Source organism: Terrapene carolina, unplaced genomic scaffold (genome assembly GCF_002925995.2).
Source record: "Terrapene carolina triunguis isolate 2854851 unplaced genomic scaffold, T_m_triunguis-2.0 Scaffold42, whole genome shotgun sequence".
In the NCBI taxonomy this organism is placed as follows: domain Eukaryota; kingdom Metazoa; phylum Chordata; order Testudines; family Emydidae; genus Terrapene; species Terrapene triunguis.
In genome coordinates, this window is record NW_020664393.1 from 68,776,568 (window position 1) to 68,800,326 (window position 23,759).

Genomic DNA, 23,759 nt, shown 5'->3' on the forward strand with positions numbered 1-23,759 from the left:
AAAAAAAAAAAAAAAAAAAAAAAAAAAAAGGAGCAGAGCTTTCTTTATCCTTCCACCAGAGGGTTAACAGATATCAAAACTTAGGTCATTTGCAAATACTGGTGAAGACTAATCTATCCAAAGCCACAGCTTTTACTTAAATAATAACTAAACATTGGTTTTATTCAGGAAGTACTTTTCCCCCCCCAGTCATTTCCTTGGTTGGTCTCAGCAACAGGCAGCTTTGCAGACAGCATGGCTTACTCTAGTAGGATAAAGTCAGTAATATTTTTCTCGTATTATTTTTTACTTGCTGTGAAATAAATTTTAACCTGAAGTTTGGAATTTAATTCTATTTTTAATACTTCACTAGCTTTAAAATAAATCTACAAGAATTTTCCTTCCTGCAATTGTCAAACATGGATAAGACATTTGGAGCACCTCTCACTCCACATAACAAGCTGTGCAGGTTCTTATGCAAGTAGAACAGCACTTGGTCAGTCTACTCCACCAATTTAATACAGTGCTATTGAATACAGCAAAAAAGCAAATCTTCCCCACAGGGACCATCTGGATGTAATATTGAAGCATCTGACTGTAAGACAGCAAAATAATGTGCTACATGCTCCATCTACTGGCAAGACACAGCAATATGAACTAAGTTTTATTACAGCAACATTGCAATAGTTAAAGGGGCACTTCTAGCTGTTGTAGCCTCCAAATTCTATTTTTTAACTGCTTCAGCAGTGACTAATTTACCAGCTACCTGGGACAACACGCACCACCAGCACCACTTCTCTCTCTCTCTCTCTCTCTCACACACACACTCTCTGTCACTCATGTCATACCACTGTAAACCCCACTCACCCTTCACTCATGTCACTGGTGTGTTCCCACAAAACTTACACCCAGGTCACATCAGTGTCACCTCTACACAGGGCAAAGTTAGATGCCATAGTGATAAAACACCCTTGAGTCCACATGAGCCCTGTCTACACTACATCTTTCCTTGTTGCTAACACTGGTGGATCTGATGAATTACAGGTTCCCTATTTTGCCAGGGTACATGGAGCCTACACAAAGCTATTTTTTAGCAAATATTCCCCATTGGAACTACCAGATTTAATGTACACAATTGTAAAAACATTGAAAGCTGCCAGAGCCTAGGACAGCCACCAAGGTAGCTGAACTAGGGATAACAAACCGTGTTGGGATTTTATATTTTTGGTATTTATTTTAAATTAATTTTAATCTGACACTCCAATGGCCTATTTGCTAGTCAGGACCTCGGAATTGCTATAGCTTCATTTTATAATTGCAATCTCTACTATTTTCTTTTATATATTTAGTAAACACTGGGTTTTGTCTGTATAGACAGCAGAGCTCTAACAGCTTTGGAAAAGGATGCAGAACTTAATACCAAAGAAAAGGCAAGATATACCCCTCAAAAGTGCCAGTAAAAGAAGATTCTGACCCTACAAAAATATTTTACCCACAAAACTGAAAAGTCTACCCTCCACTTACATTATTGCTTAAGAAATCTGACTGACAGTAAAAAAAGAAAAATATCATAGAGGCCTGGGTAAGAATGATCCACGTTTTCAAGGTAATGTGAAATAGAATTAACTATCTAGTCAAAGTGTGAAAACAGGGATATTATGAAAATATATGTATGGCATAGTCATATATATACCAACAACACTGAACTTCACATATGGATAGCGAGGCACAAGAGAAGTAGCAAACACAATCAGAAGCATATGGTCAAATTTAGCTCTTGGTGTAAACCCAGAGTAACTTCATTTACTTCAGTGGATACCAATGTATCAAAAGAGAATGTAGTTCATAATAAAGAATAGGCTAAACTGAGCCAAGCTGAAGGCATCTGTCAGTTGGTATTTTCAGGAATAAATTTTCATCAATTCCTATTAGAATAATCCTTTTAGGTCATCTACAATGTGACATAGCTTCAACCAATGGTAGTAAAAGTAGAAGCCACAACTTAGATGCAGCTCAACTGCCTTTTCCACCATGTCATCTAGGGTGACCAGGCAGCAAGTGTGAAAAATCGGGACAGGGAGTGGGAGGGTAATAGGCACGTATATAAGACAAAGCCCCAACTATCAGTACTATCCCTATAAAACTGGGACAGCTGGTCACCCTAATGTCATCTAACCCTGAGAAACACAATTGCACTGATATAGAGAGAGACCTTGAGCTTTAATCAGTGAGAAACAAGCATTCCAAAATACATTACTAACATTAAAATTAAAAGTATGGCACCAATTTCACAAAGTAGTAAATAGGTGAAATCCAAATGATAGGACTTTGTGATATAAAAACGCACAAGTCTTGGTTATTCTTGACCATAAATCTTTATTTGATAAAATGTAACTTCAATTCTTTGCTAAACTTGTTTTAGTAGTAGTTTTGCATAAACAATCCTATTCTTTTTTTACGATTTTGCAAAGCCATTGAAATATCAGAAGAAAAAAAAGTCTCTTCTCCAGTATGGTTCCCAAGGAGAAGATGCGCAACAGCTTGCTTTATAAAAGGGTTTATTATTACATGTTTCATATGACTTACCCCAATTTTTGGCAACTATTCTCTAAATGTTATAAACAAATCTCCTGGAAGAGAAAATTGATCAGGAAGATGTTGCAACTGCATACAAAAAGACTACATCAAAGCTAAATCAACATCATATGAGGAAAAACTGAATTTAGTTTCAGCCTTAAAGAAAAAAAAAAATGGAAGTCTGTTTCAGAAATGCTAACTATAAAGAAAAGTTTTGGTCCCATATAATCAAACTATATCAATCATTTTCTGATATTACTATTATGTTTCTAAGTCAAGTGTTGCCAAACTTTTTTGATAGCAAAGACTACCTCATCTCCTCCTAATTTCACTGACTTGTAAATCACAAAACATCCTACTCTGGCTCTAAAATAAATTATTCTCCCTCCATTCAGAATCAGTCCTTTCCAAACCAATCATACACACACTATCCACACATTATGACAGTCACCGGAAATCTGTAGAAGGTACTTCGGTTTTAATCTCTCTTCCAAAGGATTTCCTTTTTTCCTTTCTATAAACAAAATAATCTAGATAATAGTTAGTCCTGCTTCAATGCAGGGGATTAGACTAGATGACCTATTGAGGTCCCTTCCAGTTCTACATTTCTATGATTATCTTCTGCAATCCGTTTTACCACCACCTCACAAAATCAGTCCTGCCCCACAATCTGCTGCCATTCAAGCTCCCTTGTTCCTTGCTTAGTCTGCTCTTCCTTTGCTTGAGGCTGTCCCCTCACTCCCTTCCCTGCTCCCAACTTCTTTCTCATGCTTGTTTCTAGGCCCTATTCCCCTCAATTCTTTCTCACTAGTCTCCAGATCCTGTGCCTCCACCTCCTTGACCCTCTTCCCCAAGATACTGTTGGTCCATCCTGGCTATTCATTCAATTCTCGGTTTCTTCCTCTAGTTCCCAGATACCTCACCCCAGTCCTGTGCAGCAGCCTAACCCAGCTCCCTTCTTACGACCTAGGTTACTGATTGCCTCCTGTCTGCTCCCAATCTCAGCCAGACCTCTAGTTTTCTTCTCTCCCACTCTCCATAGCTCCAGATCTTCCCAAGGACAGTGCCTTGACACTAGCTCAGTTTGCACTTGTATATTGGAGAAGTTGGCAGTTCCTTCAGTTGATGGCTCCTCTCTGTGCCCCTGAGACAACTACCAATGTGTCACCGATAGAGGGTCAGGAAGAGAGAGGAAGGAAGCAGCAACTTTTTTTTTTTATACAGTAGTGACTAGTGGCAGCTGACCCTCCTTTCCACAAGAGTCCTGACTGGAAATGAAGGAAGGAAACAGCAGCACAGCACTTCAACCACCACCAGGAAGCACTCTGTGGACCACAGTGTGGCAATCCGTTTTAGGGCACATAAAGACTGAGTGCAAACAATCATGGGCAACTTTTTTGTCTACCTTTATTTGTGTGTCAAGTGTCCACATTTTTCTTTATTCATGTGGCAAAATGAAAACATAGAAAGCAAACTTCTGCTTCCACTATTTTAGAACATCTCAGACATAAACAATTACTTCGTATTGCTGATTCTTTAATTCCTTAAGCATAGGAATTGAAGGAATGGGCAAGAAACAAGGCCACAAATACAGGCCACAGACTGGAATTATTTGATGCCAAATCTATCCTATGTATTTCCAAAACATTTTTTGGTGCCAGGAAGGTAGTATCATTACTATGCCAAAAACATACACAAAGCAGGTGAGGTAATATCTTTTACTGGACCAACTTCTATTGGTAGAAGAGACAAGCTTTCAAGCAACAGAGATCTCTTTGTCAAGCTTATCTCTTCCACCAACAGATCTTGGTCCAATAAAAGATGTTACCACACCTTGTGTGTCTCATATCCTGGGACCAACACTCATGCCCGGACGGATGCATGCACACAGCCCCTTCCCCCCAAAATACTCTAGAGAAAAAGGAAAGATCAGTGAAGAAATTCTCCGCTTCAATCTATGTGAACTTCCCTAAGAAGTTATCCAGTTTTTGCTTAAATATTTATAATTGACCCCACAGTTTCAACTGGAAGCTGATTCACTAGTCTTAGTGAATAGCCCACACACATTCCCTCTCATATGCCCCCTTATTCTGGTTTGTCAAATAAGCTCACATAGTACAATTTTATAACCAAGCTCACCGCAGCTCATTTAATTACTTGTATCAGTAAACCTCTCAAGAATAGTTAATAGTCCCTATTATTACCTAAACCACATTCAGAAAACCTATACAATATACCATCAAACATAATATAAGATACTTTTGTACTTTAGAATTGATGTCCCGATTCTGCAAGGTGCTGGACAACCTCATCTTCCATTCATTTAAATGAGGTAAGTTGAGGGTGCCCATCAGCTTTTAGCACTGGACACTTAAAAAAATAAATTAAATTAATGGAGATATACCTATCTCATAGAACTGGAAGGGACCCTGAAAGGTCATCAAGTCCAGCCCCCTGCCTTCACTAGCAGGACCAAGTACTAATTTTTGCCCCAGATCCCTAAGTGGCCCCCTCAAGGACTGAACTCACGACCCTGGGTTTAGCAGGCCAATGCTCAAACCACTGAGCTATCCCTCTCCTTTCCAACACTTAAGTTGCTCACAACTGGATCCCTGCAAGCAAAAAAAAAAAAAACCTACCAATATCTACCAAAAAAAAAATACTTTGTAGACAACTTAACACAGGAAATATTTACTTATGTACAAATGTGAAACACAAAAAACGTAAGCTGAAAACCTGCTTAAGATAATTCTAACCACAGAGAAAGAATTTTTTACTTATTTTACACGGAAAAAAAATATTTTTAAAGCTATTGTAATACTTGTATTTTTTTGCATTGCAAAAACAGTTTGAAATCCTGCTTTCCACTTCCTTTCAATGGTTGCCTAAGCAGAGATTTAATGAAGTTGGAAAATGGATGCCTCTTAAAGACACAAGCGCTGTGTGGCTAATGTGGTTTTTCTACAGTGGAAATAAAAAAGAAATCACTAACTAAAACAGATATTTTATAGAAATAATAGTCCTTTTCTAGGTGTGTATCAAATCCATGATCATTGCTCTCTGGGCTAGTGGTTCTCGCTTCGATACAATGTGATCTGAAGTACTCACATGCACATTTATTTGCAGAGTTGTGCCAAACTGCTATTGCATTTTTTTGTTTGTTCCGAAATGCCTCTTCAACTCTAGTTTCTGTTTTCCGTACAGTGGAACCATGAGGATTTATTTGCTCTGCTGTTACTGATAAGCCTGCACATAAAAGATAAGCATACCTATTTAAATAATCTGAGCTGCATAAACCAAACACAAAAAGAAGCCTAGAACATAGTATTGCATTAAAAACATAGCAATTAACATATTTAGATGAACATTGCTAAACCAAGATTTAAATGAACAATATTTGCTTTTAGCAGGCAATAGAATTTATTGGACATAAAATGTTAAAAACTGTCAGATATGATGGCTTAAGCTTTTCTGCATTTGAAACGCTGCAGCAACACAGTTGTGTAGCACTTCAATGTAGACACTGCCTACGCTGATGGGAGGGGTTCACTCATCAGCGTTGGTAATCCATCTCCCTGATAGGTGGTAACTAGATCAACAGAAGTGTTGTCTACACCCTGGGTTACGTCAGCTTAACTATGTCACTCAGGGATGTGGATTTTTCACACAACTGAGCAATGAAGCTGGGTCAACCTAACTTTTTAGTGTAGACCAGGCCTTAGAAAAATATGGCTCTTTGTAAGTCACATGATAAGCAATTTTAACAATTAATTCCATATTTTGGAACACAAACCCTATTCTTTTTTTTAATCCATATTTTCCTGTCCTAGCCCAGATTATCTAAATAAAAGAATAAGATCCAAAAGCAACTTCACGTTGACAGTTTTCTATTTCCACTTATTTTAAATAAACTATTTAAAGTAAATACAAATTTGTATTAGCATTTTATAAAGGATTTCTATTCATGACGCAATGTTCAATAAATTTTCCAGTCTTAGGATTCATTATATTCCCTCAATACATTTGGGGAAAAACTTTCCACATGAACAATTAAGATATTTAAGTAAAAGTTTACATTATTGCTGTATTTTATATATATTATATACACACACGCATGCACACTCCCTATTGCAAAGTGTATTTGTTTCACAGTCTACCTGAATCCTCATATCAATAACAAGTAACAGAAATGATGACTGCTTTTTGCTTTTGCAATTAACAGTCAGGTATAGTTGGTTACATTCTGTGATATTAATTAATCCAATATTTTCAGCCATTCTTTCCTTTTTTTTAATTCATGGCATCTTCTGCTGTAGTGAGCCTATTACCACATTGTTTAGGTATGTTTTATAAAAGATCCCATAGACACACAGTTAAAGCAATATTTATGTAAACATTATGATTTGCTACATACCCACTGCTGTGGCACATGCCTTTTATTACACGGGTACATAGACCAAAGGTCCATCTAGTCTAGTGTCATGTCTCTGCTGACAGTGGCCAGCCCCAGATGCTTCAGAGAAAGGTGCAAGAAACCCCAAAGTTGGCAGCTGTTGGATAATTTGTCCCACATGGGAATCTTCATTTAACATCCAATAGTTAAGAGATTTTCATAAACCCCAAAGCAGTAAGTTTTATATTCCTTTTAAAACTTCTAAAAACTATTTACTGAATTATAACTCTGTATATTCCTATTATGTATATCGATGTCCAATGAGTCTATCATGCTAAATTGTTGGTTTCAACAACATTCTGTCACGAGTTCCAGAGTTTAATTATGCATTGTGTGAAGTGTTGTTTATTTTATCTGTTTTGAATTCACTGCCTTTCAGTTTCATTGTGTGCAGATTCCGGATGGAGGTGATAGCAGTGTGATACAGTTCGAGACCCTTTTGGAGAGTCTTTGGGATGCTATCACTGCTCCTTTAGACCTTTCCGCAATGGAGAGGAAAAGCGTAAGAGATTTCCTAAAGGCCTTCATCCCGCCCAGGTAAAAGGCCAGGACTCTCCTAATGTCTAGTGCATGCAATATAGCCTGTTATTATGGCAAGGCTTAGGGTAAAAGGTCGGGAGGTGAATCAATTGGTTTATGTGAAAAGACAAGGTCATCTTGGGGATGAACTTCAGGTGTGGTCTGAGAGAAACCTTGTCCCGAAAGAGTACTACATAAGGGTGGTGTATTAGTGCTGTATTTCCCCTATTCTTCTCGCTGAGGCCATCGCCACCAGGAAGGCTGTGTGTGAGCGAACCAATAGCCATGGGTTCAAAAAGTACTAAAGAGCCTGACTAGGCTGCCTAAGTTTAGGTCCCTTGTTGGAGTAGGATGTCTGGGTTGGGGAAAAAGGTTTACTATACCCCTGAGAAATCTATTTGTGGTTGGGTGGGAGAGCACGGAGTACCCTTCTGTTTGTTCGTGGAAGGCAGCTAGATGAACTTTGAGTGAACTGAGAGATCGTCCTGATTTCTTGAGAGAGTCAATATATAATCTAAAACAATTGGGAGAGTAGCAGATGTTGGGGAAATTTGTCTGGAATTACACCAGACATGAAACCTGGTCCACTTTTGCAAGTAGGTATGATGGGTAGCCGATTTTCTACTGTGTAGTAACACTTCCTGTGCCTCTGCAGAGCAGGACCTTTCTATGTGCTGGAACCATGAAGGAGCCAGGCCTTAAATTGGAATATCCACAGGCTGGGATGGAGAGTGCCTCCTTCACTCTGCAAGAGGAGGTATGGACTTGACTGGAGAGAGATCGATAGGCATATTGCCAGTTGTGACAAGTAAGGGTACCACGTCTGTCTCAGCCAGGAGGGAGTAATAAGTATGACATTTGCTCTCTCGCTTTATTTTTAACAGTACTTTCGATAGTAGAGGGAATGGGGGGAAAGCGTAGACAAAGTCCTTGTCCCATGGAAAAAGGAGAGTGTCCCCTAAGCAGTGTTGTCCGATTCTTTCCCTGAAGCAGCAGCATGGGCGCTTCTTGTTCAGGTATGTAGTGAACAGTTCTATAGTCGGTGTCCCCCACCGCCTGAATATGTCATGTAGTATTGCTGAGTTTATCACCCATTTGTGATCCTATGGGAACTTGCAACAGTGTTTGCTATCGAGTTTTGTACTTCTGGACAATAGGCTGCTGATACTGTGGGAAATCTACCAGTTCCACAGCTTTAGTGCTTCTGTGCAAAGGGAGCATGATTTGACACCTCCCTGGCAATTTATATATTACATACATGCCATGCTGTCTGTCAAGACTCTCGTGTGCATATCCTTGATCAGTGGAAGGAAGTGGCACAGGCGTTCCTGACCGCTCTGAGTTCGAGGAGGTTGATGCGAAGAGACATCTCCATGGATGACCACTTGCCGTGTGTCAAAAGATTGTTGAGATATGCGCTCCATTTCATGAGGGACGTGTCAGTGGTGAGAAGTGACAATGGGGAAGTTTGTGAGAAGAGGATCCCTGGGAAGACATTTGCTGGGTCTTTCCACGAGTCCATAGAGTGTTTGACTTTGGTGGGCAGTGACAGAGGTTTGTATAGACCGAGCTGAACCACATCTGGAGGCACTTCATGTGAAGTTTGGCATGAGATATCACAGATGTGCTGCAGCCATATGCCCAAGAAGTTGGAGGCAGTGTCTGGCTAATATTTTAGGGCTGGTTTGTACTGCCTCCAGGAGCATGGCCAAAGTGTGGAACCTGTGGTGTGGCACCTGTGGTGTGGCAGGAGCGCCCTCGCCTATAACGAGTGGAGATCAGCTCATATGAATCACTGTACAGGGGTGAACATCTATTTTTGGACGTTGATCTGTAGATCCGGGTCCATGAACAAGTCTACAGAAGTTTGAGTGACCCGGTAAGCCTTGCTGAAGGAGCGGGCTCTGAGGAGACAAGCATCCAGGTAGGGATAGATCATTATCCGTTGGAAGCGTAGGTGAGCCACCACTACGGATAAGGCCTTGGGGAATACTCTCGCAGCTGATGAGAGGCCAAAGAGGAATACTCTGTATTGGTTAATGGTCCTGACCCAGGATAAAACTGAAAAACTGTCTCTGGGAAAGTAGAATTGATATGTGGAGATAAGCATCATGCAGGTGGAGGGCCGAAAACCAATCTCCCTGTTCCAAAGATGAAATAATCACTGCTACTGTGACCATCCTGAATTTTTGAGCCTTGACAAATTTGTTCAGTGCTCTGAGTTCCAGTATGGGTCTCCAACTCCCTTCTTCTTGAGTATCAGGAAATAACGAGAGTAGAAACCTTTGCCACACAGGTGTTGAGGTACAGGCTCTATGGCTCCTAGACAGTGAAGGTGATCTATTTCTTGTCATAATAAACTCTCATGAAAAGAGTCCCTGAAGAGAGATGGAGAACGGTGCTGGAAACGGGTGAGAGGAGGTGAAGTGGATGGAGTACCCATTGTGGACAATTTCCAGAACCCATTGGTCGGATATTGCTTCATTCCACAACTGGGAAAAAACAAGGGCCGGTCAGCTGCAGTTGGTTGAGGGGAGTGGTCTGTCAGCGCCTCAACCAAGATGTCAAAACTGATGTTTTGAGGTAAGTAATTGTGAAGAGGAAGACTGGGGGCCTGATGGTTTACATTTGGAAAATCTGCATTTTTATCTTGGAGGCTCAGAACAGTGTTGCATTGGGAAATGTGGTGCATGGGATTTATGCTGAGGTTGCAGACTATATTTTCTTTTTTGTCCAGGTGGATAAATCCTTAGTGACCGGAGAGAGTGGCCCTGGAGTCTTTAGGCATATGGAGGAATGCGTCAGTCTTCTCGGCAAACAATTTGGTGCCTTCAAAGGGGAGGTCCTCTACTGTAGTGTGTACTTCCTTAGGGAAGCCAGATAGGTGCAACAAGGACGCTCGCCACATAACCACCGCTGTAGAGATTGGAGCGGGCTGCTGTGTCAGCTGCATCAAACGCTGACTGGAGTGCTGTATTGGCCACCAGTTGTCCCTCACTAACAATGGCCCAAAACTAGGGCTGTCAATTAATTGCAGTCAACTCACGCAATTAACTCAAAAAAATTAATCACGATTAATCACACTGATCAACAATATAATACCAATTGAAATGTATTAAATATTTGGATGTTTTTCTACATTTTCAAATATATCGATTTCAGTTACAACACAGAATACAAAGTGTACAGTGCTCACTTTATATTATTTCTGATTGCAAATATTTGCACTGTAAAAATGATTAACAAAAGAAACAGTATTTTTTATTTCACCTCATACAAGTTCTGTAGTGCAATCTATTTACCATGAAAGTGCAACTTACAAATGTTGTTGTTTTTGTTACATAACTGCATTCAAAAACAAAAAACAATGTAAAATTTTAGAGCCTACAGGTCCACTCAGTCCTACTTCTTGTTCAGCCAACTGTTAAGAGAAACAAGTTTGTTTACATTTATGGGAGATAATGCTGCCTACTTCTTAATTACAATGTCACCTGAAAGTCAGAACAGGCGTTTGCACTTTTGTAGCTGGAGCCGCAAGATATTTACGTGCCAGATGCGCTTAAGAGTCATATGCCTCTTCATGCTTTGGCCATCGTTCCAGAGGACATGCTTCCAAGCTGATGACGCTCATTAAAAAAATGTGTTAATTAAATTTGTGACTGAACTCCTTGAGGGAGATGTCCTCTGCTCTGTTTTAACTGCATTCTGCCATATATTTCATATTATACCAGTCTCGGATGATGACCCAGCACATATTCGTTTTAAGAACACTTTCACTGCAAATTTGCCAAATTGAAAGAAAATGCCAATGTGAAAGTTCTAAAGATAGCTACAGCACTCGACCCAGGATTTAAGAATCTGACGTGCCTTCCAAAATCGGAGATAGATGAGGTGTGGAACATGTTTTCAGAAGTCCTAATAGAGCAACACACTGATTTGGAAACTACAGAACCCAAACCACCAAAAAAGAATATCAACCTTCTGCTGGATTTTTTCAGACTAACATGGCTACGCCTCTGATACTTCTGCTGGTGGCATCTGAATCAGATGATGAAAATGAACATGCGTTGGTCTGCACTGCTTTGGACTGTTATCAAGCAGAACCTGTCAGCAGCATGGACGCATGTCCTGTGGAATGGTGGTTGAAGCATCAAGGGACATATGAATCTTTAGTGCATCTGGCGTGTAAGTAGCCGGCATCGCAAGATACAACAGTGCCATGCAAACGCCTGTTCTGACTTTCAGGTGACACTGTAAACAAGAAGCAGGCAGCATTATCTTCTGCAAATGTAAACCAACTTGTTTGTCTGAGCGATTCAACAAGAAGTAGGACTGATTGGACTTGTCGGCGCTAAAGTTATACATTGTTTTATTTTTGAATGCAGGGTTTTTTTGTACATAATTCTACATTTGTAAGTTTCATGAAAAAGAGATTGCACTACAGTACTTGTATTAGGTGATTTGACAAATACTATTTCTTTTGTTTTTTTACAGTGCAAAAATTTGTAATAAAAATAAATATAAAGTGAGCACTGTACACTTTGTATTCTGTGTTGTAATTGAAATCAATATTTCAAAATGTAGAAAACATCCAAAAATATTTAAATAAATGGTATTCTATTATTAACAGCTTGATTAATCGCAATTAATTTTTTTAATCGCTTGACAATACTACCCAAAACTGTGCACAGTGTGACTCTGGGAGCTGATCAATAAACACGTTAAGCTTGGCATAATTGACGTAGTCATATTTTGCTGTCAGAGCTTGATAGTTTTCAATTCTGAATTGCATTGTAGCGGTTGAATAGGCCTCTCTCCCAAATACATCGAGGCACTTCCAATCCCTCTCACAGGAGGTAGGCCTCACCTGGTATTGGTGACTTCGGGCATTTACTGCATCCACTACAATGGAATAAGTGGGGGGGATGGGAAAAAAACTCCATATCCCTAGCCGGGACGTAATATTTCTTATCAGCCTGTGTACGGATAGGAATGACTGATGCAGAGATTTGCCATATAAGAAGGGCCTCGTTGATGGGGAGGGCTATTCTGGAGGAAGATGAGGAGTGCAAGATATCCAAAATTTTCTGATAGGTGTCTTTTACCTTCTCAAGAGGTCCCTGCAATACATCTGCCACCCTTTTAGCTAGCTCTTGAAATAGCCTGAAGTCATCTACGAGGGATGGTGGAGGGGGCATCACTGCTTTGTCTGGAGAGGAGGAAGAGATGTTGTTCCCCTTGAATCCACCCTCTGGTTCCCTCCATGATCTCCTCTGGATGTTCGGAAGCTCTGAATACCGTGGCTGAGGGAAAGCGCCTCAAAGACTTATGGTGAGCCACACTAGATGCTCGGGAGACGTGGAGTCTGTATGCCGCCCAGGGATCCCAGTAGGGCCACTGGGGCGGTGGAAGGGGTCCCGGTAGTGGCGCCTACGGTTGGCCATACCATGTTGGTTGAGGAGCAAACAAGTTGGTAGTGGGCACTATTAGGAACATGGGAGGAGGAATGGGAAACAACCTCCTCCTGTTCACTAATCCAATTCACCATTGGAGAACGGAGGTGCATGACATGGTACCGGTGGAGAGTCCAGCGTCCAAAGTAAACTTAGCACTGGTACAGAGCAAGGGAAACGTTGGTATGTCAGATACCATGAGGTCTCTAGAGTGTCTAAATTCCTGCAGTGGCGACCTACTCAGTGCCGATGGTGGTTGTCAGTGGGCCAGCAGCACTGAAGAGATCGGTGATCTGGGCCATACTGAGTGCTCAGAGGCTGGATGCCTCACTCTTGATGTTGCTAATGGTAACACTCAGACCAGCAGCATCGTCTTAGCAGTGGTGTGGTCTCTGTTCCTGCTTTTATCTGTCATTACTGTTGCTTTGGTGCATATGCCCATCAGATGCTTAGATGCATGAATGGTACCTGCTGCTTCAGACTTTTGTTAGCTATGGATACCGTGTTTAGATTGTCTCGGTACTGACAGTATCGATGATACCGAACAAGACAGTGATCTTTTTCGGCTAGCTCAGGGCTCACTCTGGAGGCTCATGGCCCTCTTTTTTTGAAAACTTACATGAGGGGTCTGCGGCTATTGTCTTCAACCCATAGTCTATAAATCTTGAGGGCTGTGGGGAAGAGAGGAAGATTTGCACCGTTTGGATGACTCCTGACGTGGGTCCAGGGAAGGCTGAAGAGATGCCTCTCCATGAGGAGGAGTTTTAGTCTCAGTTCTCTGTCTTTCCGAGATATGGACTTGAGTTGTTGACAGAGACCCCGCTTTTGGGAAATGTGGCTTTCCCCAAGGCAATGGATGCAGCGGGAATGTTTATTCATTACAGGGATAGCTTCCTTGCATGAGACACACCTCTTAAAGCCTGGTGAACCAGGCATACCCCATGCTGGAGCAACCCCAGACAAAGGGGGGGAATAAAAAGTTTACCCCCCACCCCCAAAAGAAAGAAAATAAAGGAAGCTCTTCAATTAAGAAGGGAATTAACTAACTACTGAAGTGCTAAGAGAAAGATAACAATCCGATGAACGGACTGCTAACAGCTCCATGTCTAGCCATGGGTGGTTGAGAAGGAACTAAGGGGGGGGAGGGGGGTTTCGCCCACACGCACTGGTTAGCCTCATGGCAGAGCACAAGGGGGTGGTGGGGGGGAACATGTGCAGGCCGAATGGACACTGCTACCAAAGTTCTCTGGCAGCGCAGGGACACAAGCGCACCTACCATGGAGCACCCATAGGGACACTAGTCAAAGAAGAACAATGAATTTCATCAACCAATATGTTGCTGATTCACCCAGCTTACAGTCCTTCTAGAGTTTCTCTCAGTCCTCGTTGGACTTGACTAAAAATTTTGTTCCATCTGTAAATGTTTGCACCTTCACTCTTTATCCAGCTTATTAAAAATATATTAAACAAACAACGGTCCTCGTACAGAAAGTTGCTGCACACTGTTTTTTTGCCGTAATGAAAATTAACCTTTAATTCCTACTTGGATTTCTCTCTCTTTTTGATCCACTATAATAATTTGCCTCCGACATCATGACTGCTCAATTCAGTAGTATATTGCAAGGGCCTTAGACCTTTTGAAAGTCTAAATCAAGGGTAGCCAACCTGAGCCTGAGAAGGAGCCAGAATTTACCAATATACATTGCCAAAGACCCACAGTAATACGTCAGCAGCCCTGCCGATCAGCACCTCCCCCTCCTTCCCCGCGCCTCCCGACCAGCTGTTTCATGGCATGCAGGAGGCCCTGGGAGGGAGAGGGGAGGAGCGAGGGCATGGCAGGCTCAGGGGAGGGGGCAGAAAGGGGTGGAGTGGGAGCAGGGCCTGTGGCAGAGCCAGGGGTTGAGCAGTGAGCACCCCCTGGCACATTGGAAAGTTGGCACCTGTAGCTCCAGCCCTGGAGTCAGTGCCTACACAAGGAGCCGCTTATTAACTTCTGAAGAGCCGCATGTGGCTCCGGAGCCACAGGTTGGCCATCCCTGGTCTAAATAAGAACATAAGAATGGCTGTACTGGGTCAGACCAAAGGTCCATCCAGCCCAGTATCTGTCTACCGACAGTGGCCAATGCCAGGTGCCCCCAGAGGGAGTGAACCTAACAGGTAATGATCAAGTGATCTCTCTCCTGCCGTCCATCACCACCTTCTGACAAACAGAGGCTAGGGACACCATTACTATACTGACATAGTCAAAGAAACTAGCAGATTAGCAAGGCATGATTTTCCTTTATTGAAATCATGCTGGTTGGACCCTATTATATTGTGATAGCACTGGAATGGGTTACCTAGGGAGGTGGTGGAATCTCCTTCCTTAGAGGTTTTTAAGGTCATCCCAGCCAGGGCTTTGTCAAGCCTGATTTAGTTGGGGATTGGTCTTGCTTTGAGCAGGGGGTTGGACTAGATGACCTCCTGAGATCCCTTCCAACCCTGATATTCTATGATTCCATGATCTTTTACATGTTTTATTACTCGATTTTTAATTATCATTTTGATCTATTTATCAGCTCCAGATGTAACGTTTGTCTTTAGTTTCTTAGATCATCCCTACAGCCTATTTACAGGTAGAGCTGGTAACACTGTCTTTAAGTTAAGGTTGCCCAACACTTCCCATTATAAGACCCTTTTCAACTGCTTATAACTTTGCCATACTTAAACCATTACAACTAAAATTTTCCATTCCAGGCATCTGCCTCAGGCTAATTTTGGGGGGCAAGGTTAGCGGAAAATGATTCAACTGTTTCTGAGGATGAGATCAGGGAAAAGTAAGTTATTTTTCCCCATGTTAAAAGAAATTCTTACAGCCATTTCTCTGATAAACTCCAGCACATCCATGCTTTGGAGCCAGGACTTGAAATTTGACATGGGGATCACTCTGGTGCAAAACATGCCTTTTGCTATTCCCGTGAAAAAAAATGCTCAAATTTGGCCAAGTTATAAACTCTTGAAAAATCTCAGTTTGCACATACACAGATGACATTTGTTAGAGTGTGATAAGTAGTTCATGATCATGTAATTAAAGACTATGATAATGCATGTGCAGAAAGGGACCCTATTAAGGTTGCACAGGAAGCTATTTTTGCTAGCAGCTCAGCCACTTCATTTTTAAGCTCTAGAGAACTCTTGGGTGAATAACTTTCTGGACCTGGTGATGTATTACTTCTTAGTTTATGAATCTGCTACAAGATTCTCTTACTCTGGCAGCTCAATATCATTGACTCATAGTCTTTAAGGTCAGAAGGAACAATCATGATCATCTAGTCTGACCTCCTGCACATTGCAGGCTACGGAACCTCATCCACCCATTCATGTAAGACTCTGGCTGAGTTACTGAAGCTGATAGTACCTCATCTTTGCTAAAGGGCAGGCTAAAAGGCAGATTTTCTTGGTGTAAACTGTGATAGCTCTATTGATTTCAGTTGATCTGTAACAATTTACACCAAGAATCTGCCTTTAGGTATCTCCCTTATTGTGAAGACTAATGCAAAGAAATCATTTAGCTTCTTAGTAATGTCCCTATCTTCCTTAATTGTTCCTTTTAATTCTTGGTGATACAGCAGATGCCTTCACAGGCTTTCCAGATTCTGATATACTTAAAAGAATTTCTTGTTTGATTTTAGATCTTCACTTATTTCCTCTTTGGATTCCATCATAGCCATCTTAATTTTTCTTACATATTACCTTCTGGAGTATAGACTCCTTTTAATGGCTTTAGTTGGGTTAGATTTCCAAATTCTGAAGGGTATTTTTTTGGTTCAAATACTCTCTTGAAACTTGATATTTAGGTTTACTTCTTGCGTTCCTGCTTCCCTTTTTGTTCAGAGGTACACAGGACTTATGAAACTCTACTACAAAACCCTGCTCTATAAAACACATTATAATAATAATACTGGTCCATTACTAGACAGAAAAGGTAGAATTGTCAATATTAACACAAAAAAGGTGAAGTGTTCAATAAATATTTCTGTTCTGTATTTTGGAAAAAGACAGATGATGTACTTTGGAGCACAGCACTTGAGCTCAAAAAGATCTTGACAAACTGGAGAAATGGTCTGAAAAACAGGATGAAATTCCATAAGGACAAATGCAAAGTACTATATTTAGGAATGAAAAATCAGCTGCACAAATACAAAGTGGGAAATGACTGCCTAGGAAGGAGTACTGCTGAAAAGGATCTGGGGTCATAGTGGATCACAAACTAAATATGGGTCAACAATATAATATTGCAAAAAAAAAAAATCATTTTGAGATGTATTAGCAGAAATGTTGTAAGCAAGAAACGAGAAGTAATTCTTCCACTCTACTCAGCAGTGATAAGGCCTCAACTGGATTACTGTGTCCAGTTCTGGGTACCATACGTTTCAAGGAAGATGCGCACAAATTGGAGGAAGTCCAGAGGAGAGCAACAAAAATGGTCTAGAAAACATGATCTATGAGGAAAGACTAAAAAAATTGGGTTTGTTTAGTCTGAAGAAAAGACGACTGAAAGGGGCGACAATATGAGTCTTAAGTATACAGAAGATTGTTATAAAGAGGAGAGTGATAAACTATTTTCGTTAACCACTAGGGACAGGACAAGAAGCAACGGGCTTAAATTGCAGCAAGGGAGATTTAGGTTAGACATTAAGAAAACTTCCAGTGATTAACTACCCTTACAGTTAGGAACAAATTACCGATGTAGGTTCTTAAGAACAGGTTAGACAAACACCTGCCTGGGATGATCTAGATAATACTTAGTCCTGTCTCAGTGCAGGGGTCTGGACTAGATCACCTATCAATGTCCATTCCAGTTCTATATTTCTATGATTCTATATATTCATATCATGATGATGAAATACTTTCCATTCCAACACTAAATCAGGAGGATGTTAAACAGCAGCTACGAAAGTTAAACCTTTTTAAATCAATAGATCCGGATAACTTGCATCTGAGAGTTTAGAAGAGCTGGCCTAGGGGCTCTCTGGACTGTTAATGTTGATTTTAAATAAGTCTTGGAACACTTAAAGACTGCAGAAAAACTACCATTATGCCAATACACCTCTACCTCGATATAACGCTGTCCTCGGGAGCCAAAAAATCTTACCGCTTTATAGGTGAAACCGCGTTATATCGAACTTGCTTTGATCCACCGGAGTGCAAAGCCCCGCCCCCCCCCAGAGTGCTGCTTTACTGCAATATATCCAAATTCGTGTTATATCGGGTCGCGTTATATCGGGGTAAAGGTGTATTTAACAAGTGTAAACAAGGCAACCCAGATAACCATAAGCCTGTCAGTCTGACATCGATTCTAGGGAAAATAACATAATAGCTAATACAGGTCTATTAATGAAGAATTAAAGGAGGGTAAGATAATTATGGGTTTACGGAAAGCATGGGTTTGTGGAAATTAGATCCTGTCAAACTAAGTTGGTATCTTTTTGATTAGGTTACAGATTTGGTTGATAAAGTTAATAGCATTGATGTAATAGACTTCTGTAAGGTATGCAACTTGCCACTGCACAACATACTGATTAAAGAACTAACGCAATACAAAATCAATATGGAACACATGAAAAGGATTAAAAACTGGCTAACTGTTAAGTTTCAAAACAAAACTGTAAATGGGGAATCATCATTGAGCAGGTGTGCTTCTAGTGTGGTTCCAGAAGGATCAGTTCATGGCTCTACGCTATTTACCATTTTTGTCAATGACCTGGAACAAAATCATCATTGATAAGGTTTTCAGATGACTCAAAATGGGGTAGTGATAAATAACAAAAAAGGACAGGTCACTGATACAGTGTGATCTGGATCAATTGTTAAGCTTGGTGTAAGCAAACAATGTGTGTTTCAATACACCAAACAAAGCTATACATCAAGGAAAAAAGAATGTAGGCTTTACTCACAAGATGGACTTTATCCTGGAAAGCTGTGACTCTGAAAAAGGCTTGGGGCCATGGTGAATAATAAGCTGAATATGAGCTCCCAGTGTGATCTCATGGCCAAAAAGGCTAATGCAATCCTTGGATGTACAAACAGGGGAATCAACAAATAGAGCAGAAGCAGAGAGGTTATATTACCTCTGTATTTGGCACAGGTGCAACTGCTACTGGAATACTTAATGTCCAGTTTTGGTGTCAATTCAAGAAGAATGTTGATAAACTGCAGAGTTCCAAGAAAAGCCACAAGAGTGCTTAAAGGATTGGAAAACATGCATTATAGTGAGACTCAAGGAGCTCAAGCTATGTAGTTTCTTAAAGAGAAGGTTATGGAGGTAACTAGATCACATTCCAAGTTCCTAAATGGAGGAAAAGAATTTGGATTTCTGAGGACTCTTCAACCTAACAGTCAAAGCTATAACAAGTTCCAATAGCTGGACGTTGAAGCTAGACTAATTTAGACTAGAAATAATATGGAAATTTTTAACCGTGTGGGTAATTAGCCATTGACACAACTTATTGCTTGATGTGGTCGATACTCCATCACTGGAAATCTTTAAATCAAGATTGGATGGTCATCAAAAAAAATATGCTCTATTCCAACAGGAATTTAGGGAAGTCAGACTAGATGATCACAATAGTGCCTTCTGGCCCTAGAATATATGAAGCTGTTGTTTTCTTAAGTAGCATCCATGCCAAATCTAAACTTTATTTCCTCTGCTTTTGATTTTAGGGCTATTTTGACTAGCTTATTGATACTACTGAAACCTCCCTTTCTAAAGTTTAGTGTCATTGTGTTAGTTTTTGATACCTTTCCTCCCCTGTAGGATGTTGATTATAGTGTGGTCACTTGCGTCTATGTTGAGAATAGCATCTACTACTATGTGCTCTAGAAGGCTGTTTCAAGAAGCATTCATTTAAAAATTTAACGAAATTTCTTCTCGGCTCATTGTGATATTTGACCAGGTTATATGTGAATAGCTGAAGTCTCATTTTTTTTTGTTGTTGTTAAACTTTGCTGCTTGTGTGAACTCTCTCAACATTGTGCACTCAGTATTCTTTTCTTGATCCAGAGGTATATTTGTACTCTTGCAGCTTGGGATTTGAATCCATATGTATCCAACTGCAATGCTCTCCAATCAGGATATTTATCCCACTAGATCCTATGGAAACTTTTTAGATACACCACCAACCACGCTTCACCTAATCTGTCCTTTCTGTATAGTTTATAGCCAGGTATTACATTATTCCACCATGTTCAGTAATACCTTTTATATCAATGATTTTTTCCTCTGCCACGCATTCTCAAATTTTTATATTTTTTAGTTTTGACTTTATGCCTATTTTTATTTAACTACGTTATCTGATATTTTGCACTACAATAAATATTTCTTTAGATTAAAGTTCCAAAACTTACCTCTTTTTCTTCTCGCTTCCTTGATTTCTTCACACATTTTATTAAATTCGGGATCCAGCTCAGCAGCAATTATGGCATGTGCCGTGTCCTTCAAGGTACAAGCTCTGTGTCTAATTATTTTATCTATAAAAAAAGTTAATATAAGACATTAGTTTTACTTATTTTTACACACATTCTTATATATCTGTGTGTGTTTTTACTATATTTTAATAATATATCTATTACAGTAACAATACATACCTTGAAATGGAAGAAAAAAACCCCAGTAAATCAAACAAATATAAGAAAAATGAAGACAGACCACCGTCACATTAGGTCTGAAAGCCGGTGCCTCTGTGGAGTACGTCGCACTCCAGTTTCCCTCCCCTCCCCCCCTTTTCTTTTTTTTTTAATTAGTAGTTAGCATATGGATCACACGAGTTTAAAAACAATTTAACTATTGGGCAATACAGAATTTTTCTAAGGTGGAAAACTGTTGCTTTGAGTTGATCACTGGTAGAGTTTCTCCAACGCCAACAAGTGGGCTTCCACCATCCTAAATAGATTAATTTATATCATAGTAGAAAGTGATGCCTAAAAATTTGTCAAGCTTGGTAGACAAAAGAAGAACCTATGCAACAAAGTGTTAAGTTCTATTTCCCGTGGTTTCCAAGCAGATATGCTATGGGATCACAAAGCCTGCATCACCAGGAACCCTCATCAGAGAATCAGAAGGGGGAAAAGTACCACTGAACAATTAGAAGTGGCCTTGCCTGCTTCAAGATAGTACAGAGTCCCTGAAATTAGGCCAGAGGATACTGTGGTATTCTTCCATGACATCGTTCACACAGGGCCTGCTGCCACCTCAATGAACTGATCTTCAGTGACAAACAAACCAGGAAATCAGTTTGCCGAGTGGGTTACTGAAGTGAGTATTACTGGTCTATTTAGTTTAAAACACTTAAAAATCACAAGGGACTATGGAAACCTCACTCTTATATGAAAAACCTGGAAAAGTCATTTATTCCTAAATCTGCTGTATAAAAAAAACTTCCAGAGTCTAGTGTCAATAGTATTAAGATTTTTAGTAGTCTTCTACATCACCCACCTACTTCTTTGCTTCAGATTATGGTTGCCTTTTTATTTGTAAAATAAACATCATACTGTAACAGACTCAAGGTTGTGCTTAACTGACTATTATGCTGATGATATTGATGTTTGCTTCTTTGGTGGCTTTATATTATGAACGTAACTGGCAGAAAGTAAGTCTGCAGAGTATTGCTGTGTATTCAGTTGGATCTGGGGGACATGGCACCAAGGAAACTTCACTGTCCAAATTGGAGCCACAAGTATTAAAAGTGAAAGAATATTTCTCAAGAGATTACTGGTTTCCACTAGTTTCAGATGTGGACAAGACAGTACTCCAACATTAGTTTGCTGGAAAATGAGCAGAGATTGTAACAGGAAAAGCTGCACTGGGGAGAAACAGCATTGTGGGATATGTTTGACTCAGCTAAATGCCGAACACCATTTTCTATCCAGTTATTTCTTTGTTTTTAGTACAAACTAGATTGCCAATAATCCATCTTGAATTACTTTTTCTGAATGGTATAATTATTTCAACAGCAAACATTAAATACTAATGGCTAAATTATATTATTGTGCAATTAACACATTTAATCCAACTTTAAGAATCACTACAGATAATCATTAGAAGAGCATAAGCGAGCAATTAAGGATACCATTATTTAGATCTTTTAAAGTAGTGATTTTTGTGGCAGAGAGAGAATTTGCTGAGTCAAAAGCCAAAGTAGAGAAAACTCATTAACCTGGTCTCTTAGGCACTATCTACACTTCTTTGGGAAGTCTCCCACCATTGCATTATCACCCTTACAGGAACAGCAACAATAAGACTGTTGCTAGTGTTGACAGGACACCTATTTTTTGTTTTTTATTTATTTTAATTTATTTTTTACCATCATGTCACCTAGGATTAGAGGAAAGTGACAAAAATCTCCTATACCCTGTCTATGCTGGTATTCCCTCCTGCTGCCACTATTGGTGCTTCACAGTTGATGAGTAATGGCAGGAGATTTCACCAAGTATAGTATATATGATGTGGATAAGATCATCACTGTATAGTAATAAGCTGAGAGTACTAGAAGGGCTGGTAGAATCAGTCAATAGTGGAAACTAACTTCTGCAGATAGGAAATTAGTACATTCTAAGTACTATTGCAATATAAACATAAAAATAGCTAACAATTTTCTAGAGAATGAAGCGGGTTGCTGGAGCTTGACCCAAAACAGGGTGTTAGATCTATACTTCTGCATGCCCCTAGAATCACTTCCTACAAAACAGTCCCAAGTGCATGACTTTGGGATGCAAAGGTAACAGAGACTGTATATTAAGGATGTATTCACTTTTTGGTAGGGAAGGAGATACAATTTTACATTGCTTTAACTACCTTTATCATTTTTTAAATTACTCATAGCTGCAGATAGATTTGAAGAGCAAGCCTGGAGGTTTTTGGCAAAGTATGGTTATAAAGTATTTTGCTTTATGCCCTGTTTAGTTCACACAACAGTATGTATGCATTCTTTGTTTTAAGTGGGAAAGAGACTAAAGATGATCTAACAGCAGCAGAGATGGTTCCAAAACAAAAAAACAACTTTGGCCCCAGATAAAAGCGTCTCCAAAATCCAGGGTTTTGGTTGGGGGCTCATCTCTAAGGCCTGGTCAACACTTGAAAGTTTCACTTTCAGTTTCATAACTATTTTGACTAGGGATGTGATAGTCTACCACAGTGGTCTCCAAAATGGGGTGCGCAAGAGGATCCTTGCGCGACAGGAGGAGCACTTTTTTTTGTTTTTTGCTTCGTCAGGCAGGAGTCCTAACGACTTTCCCCCCCCGACACACCCTTCGGTGCGGCAGGGGGTAGGTGCTCAAAATTTTTTTACTGATGGGGGTGCGCGATCAAAAAAGTTCGGAGATGACTGGTCTACCAGAATAGTTATACCAGTAAAAGCCTCAGTGACTATGCAGTTATGCTGTCATAAAGGTGACTTATACTGGCACAGCAAGTCATATATTCCACAGAGACCTGTAACAACTACAGAGAGGATACAAGAAAGGAAGGGTTGTTTACCTTATAGTAACTGTTCTTTGAGATGTTCTAAGCATGTAAATCCTGTGCATGGTGCTCTGGTTCCCCTTGCACAGTTTGGAAGGTCGGTAGTGTCCAACAAGGGTCACACATGTGTCCTTCATGCCCTCATGCTCCCTTCTGAGGGCATAAGGGTGAACCAAACCCACCCAGCACTCAGTTCCTTCACCACCCAGCATCTCAAAGAATCCCTGATCTGCGGGGATGTAGGGGTTCTGGGATCCACATACACAGACAGTAATGTGTG

The 23,759-nt window shown here is 40.3% G+C and overlaps 1 protein-coding gene across 2 annotated transcripts in view; it reads right to left on the bottom strand.

Annotated features, from left to right (window-relative positions):
• ATAD2B (ATPase family AAA domain containing 2B) overlaps positions 1-23,759 on the bottom strand; it is a 167,184-nt gene that overhangs the window by 33,693 nt on the left and 109,732 nt on the right. For both annotated transcript variants that reach the window (XM_024194058.3, XM_024194057.3), the window contains exons 23-24: positions 20,368-20,490; positions 5,665-5,802 (exon numbers count right to left, since the gene is read on the bottom strand). In XM_024194058.3, coding sequence (XP_024049826.2) covers positions 5,665-5,802; positions 20,368-20,490 — 261 coding nt within the window. The remainder of the gene's footprint in view (positions 1-5,664; positions 5,803-20,367; positions 20,491-23,759) is intronic.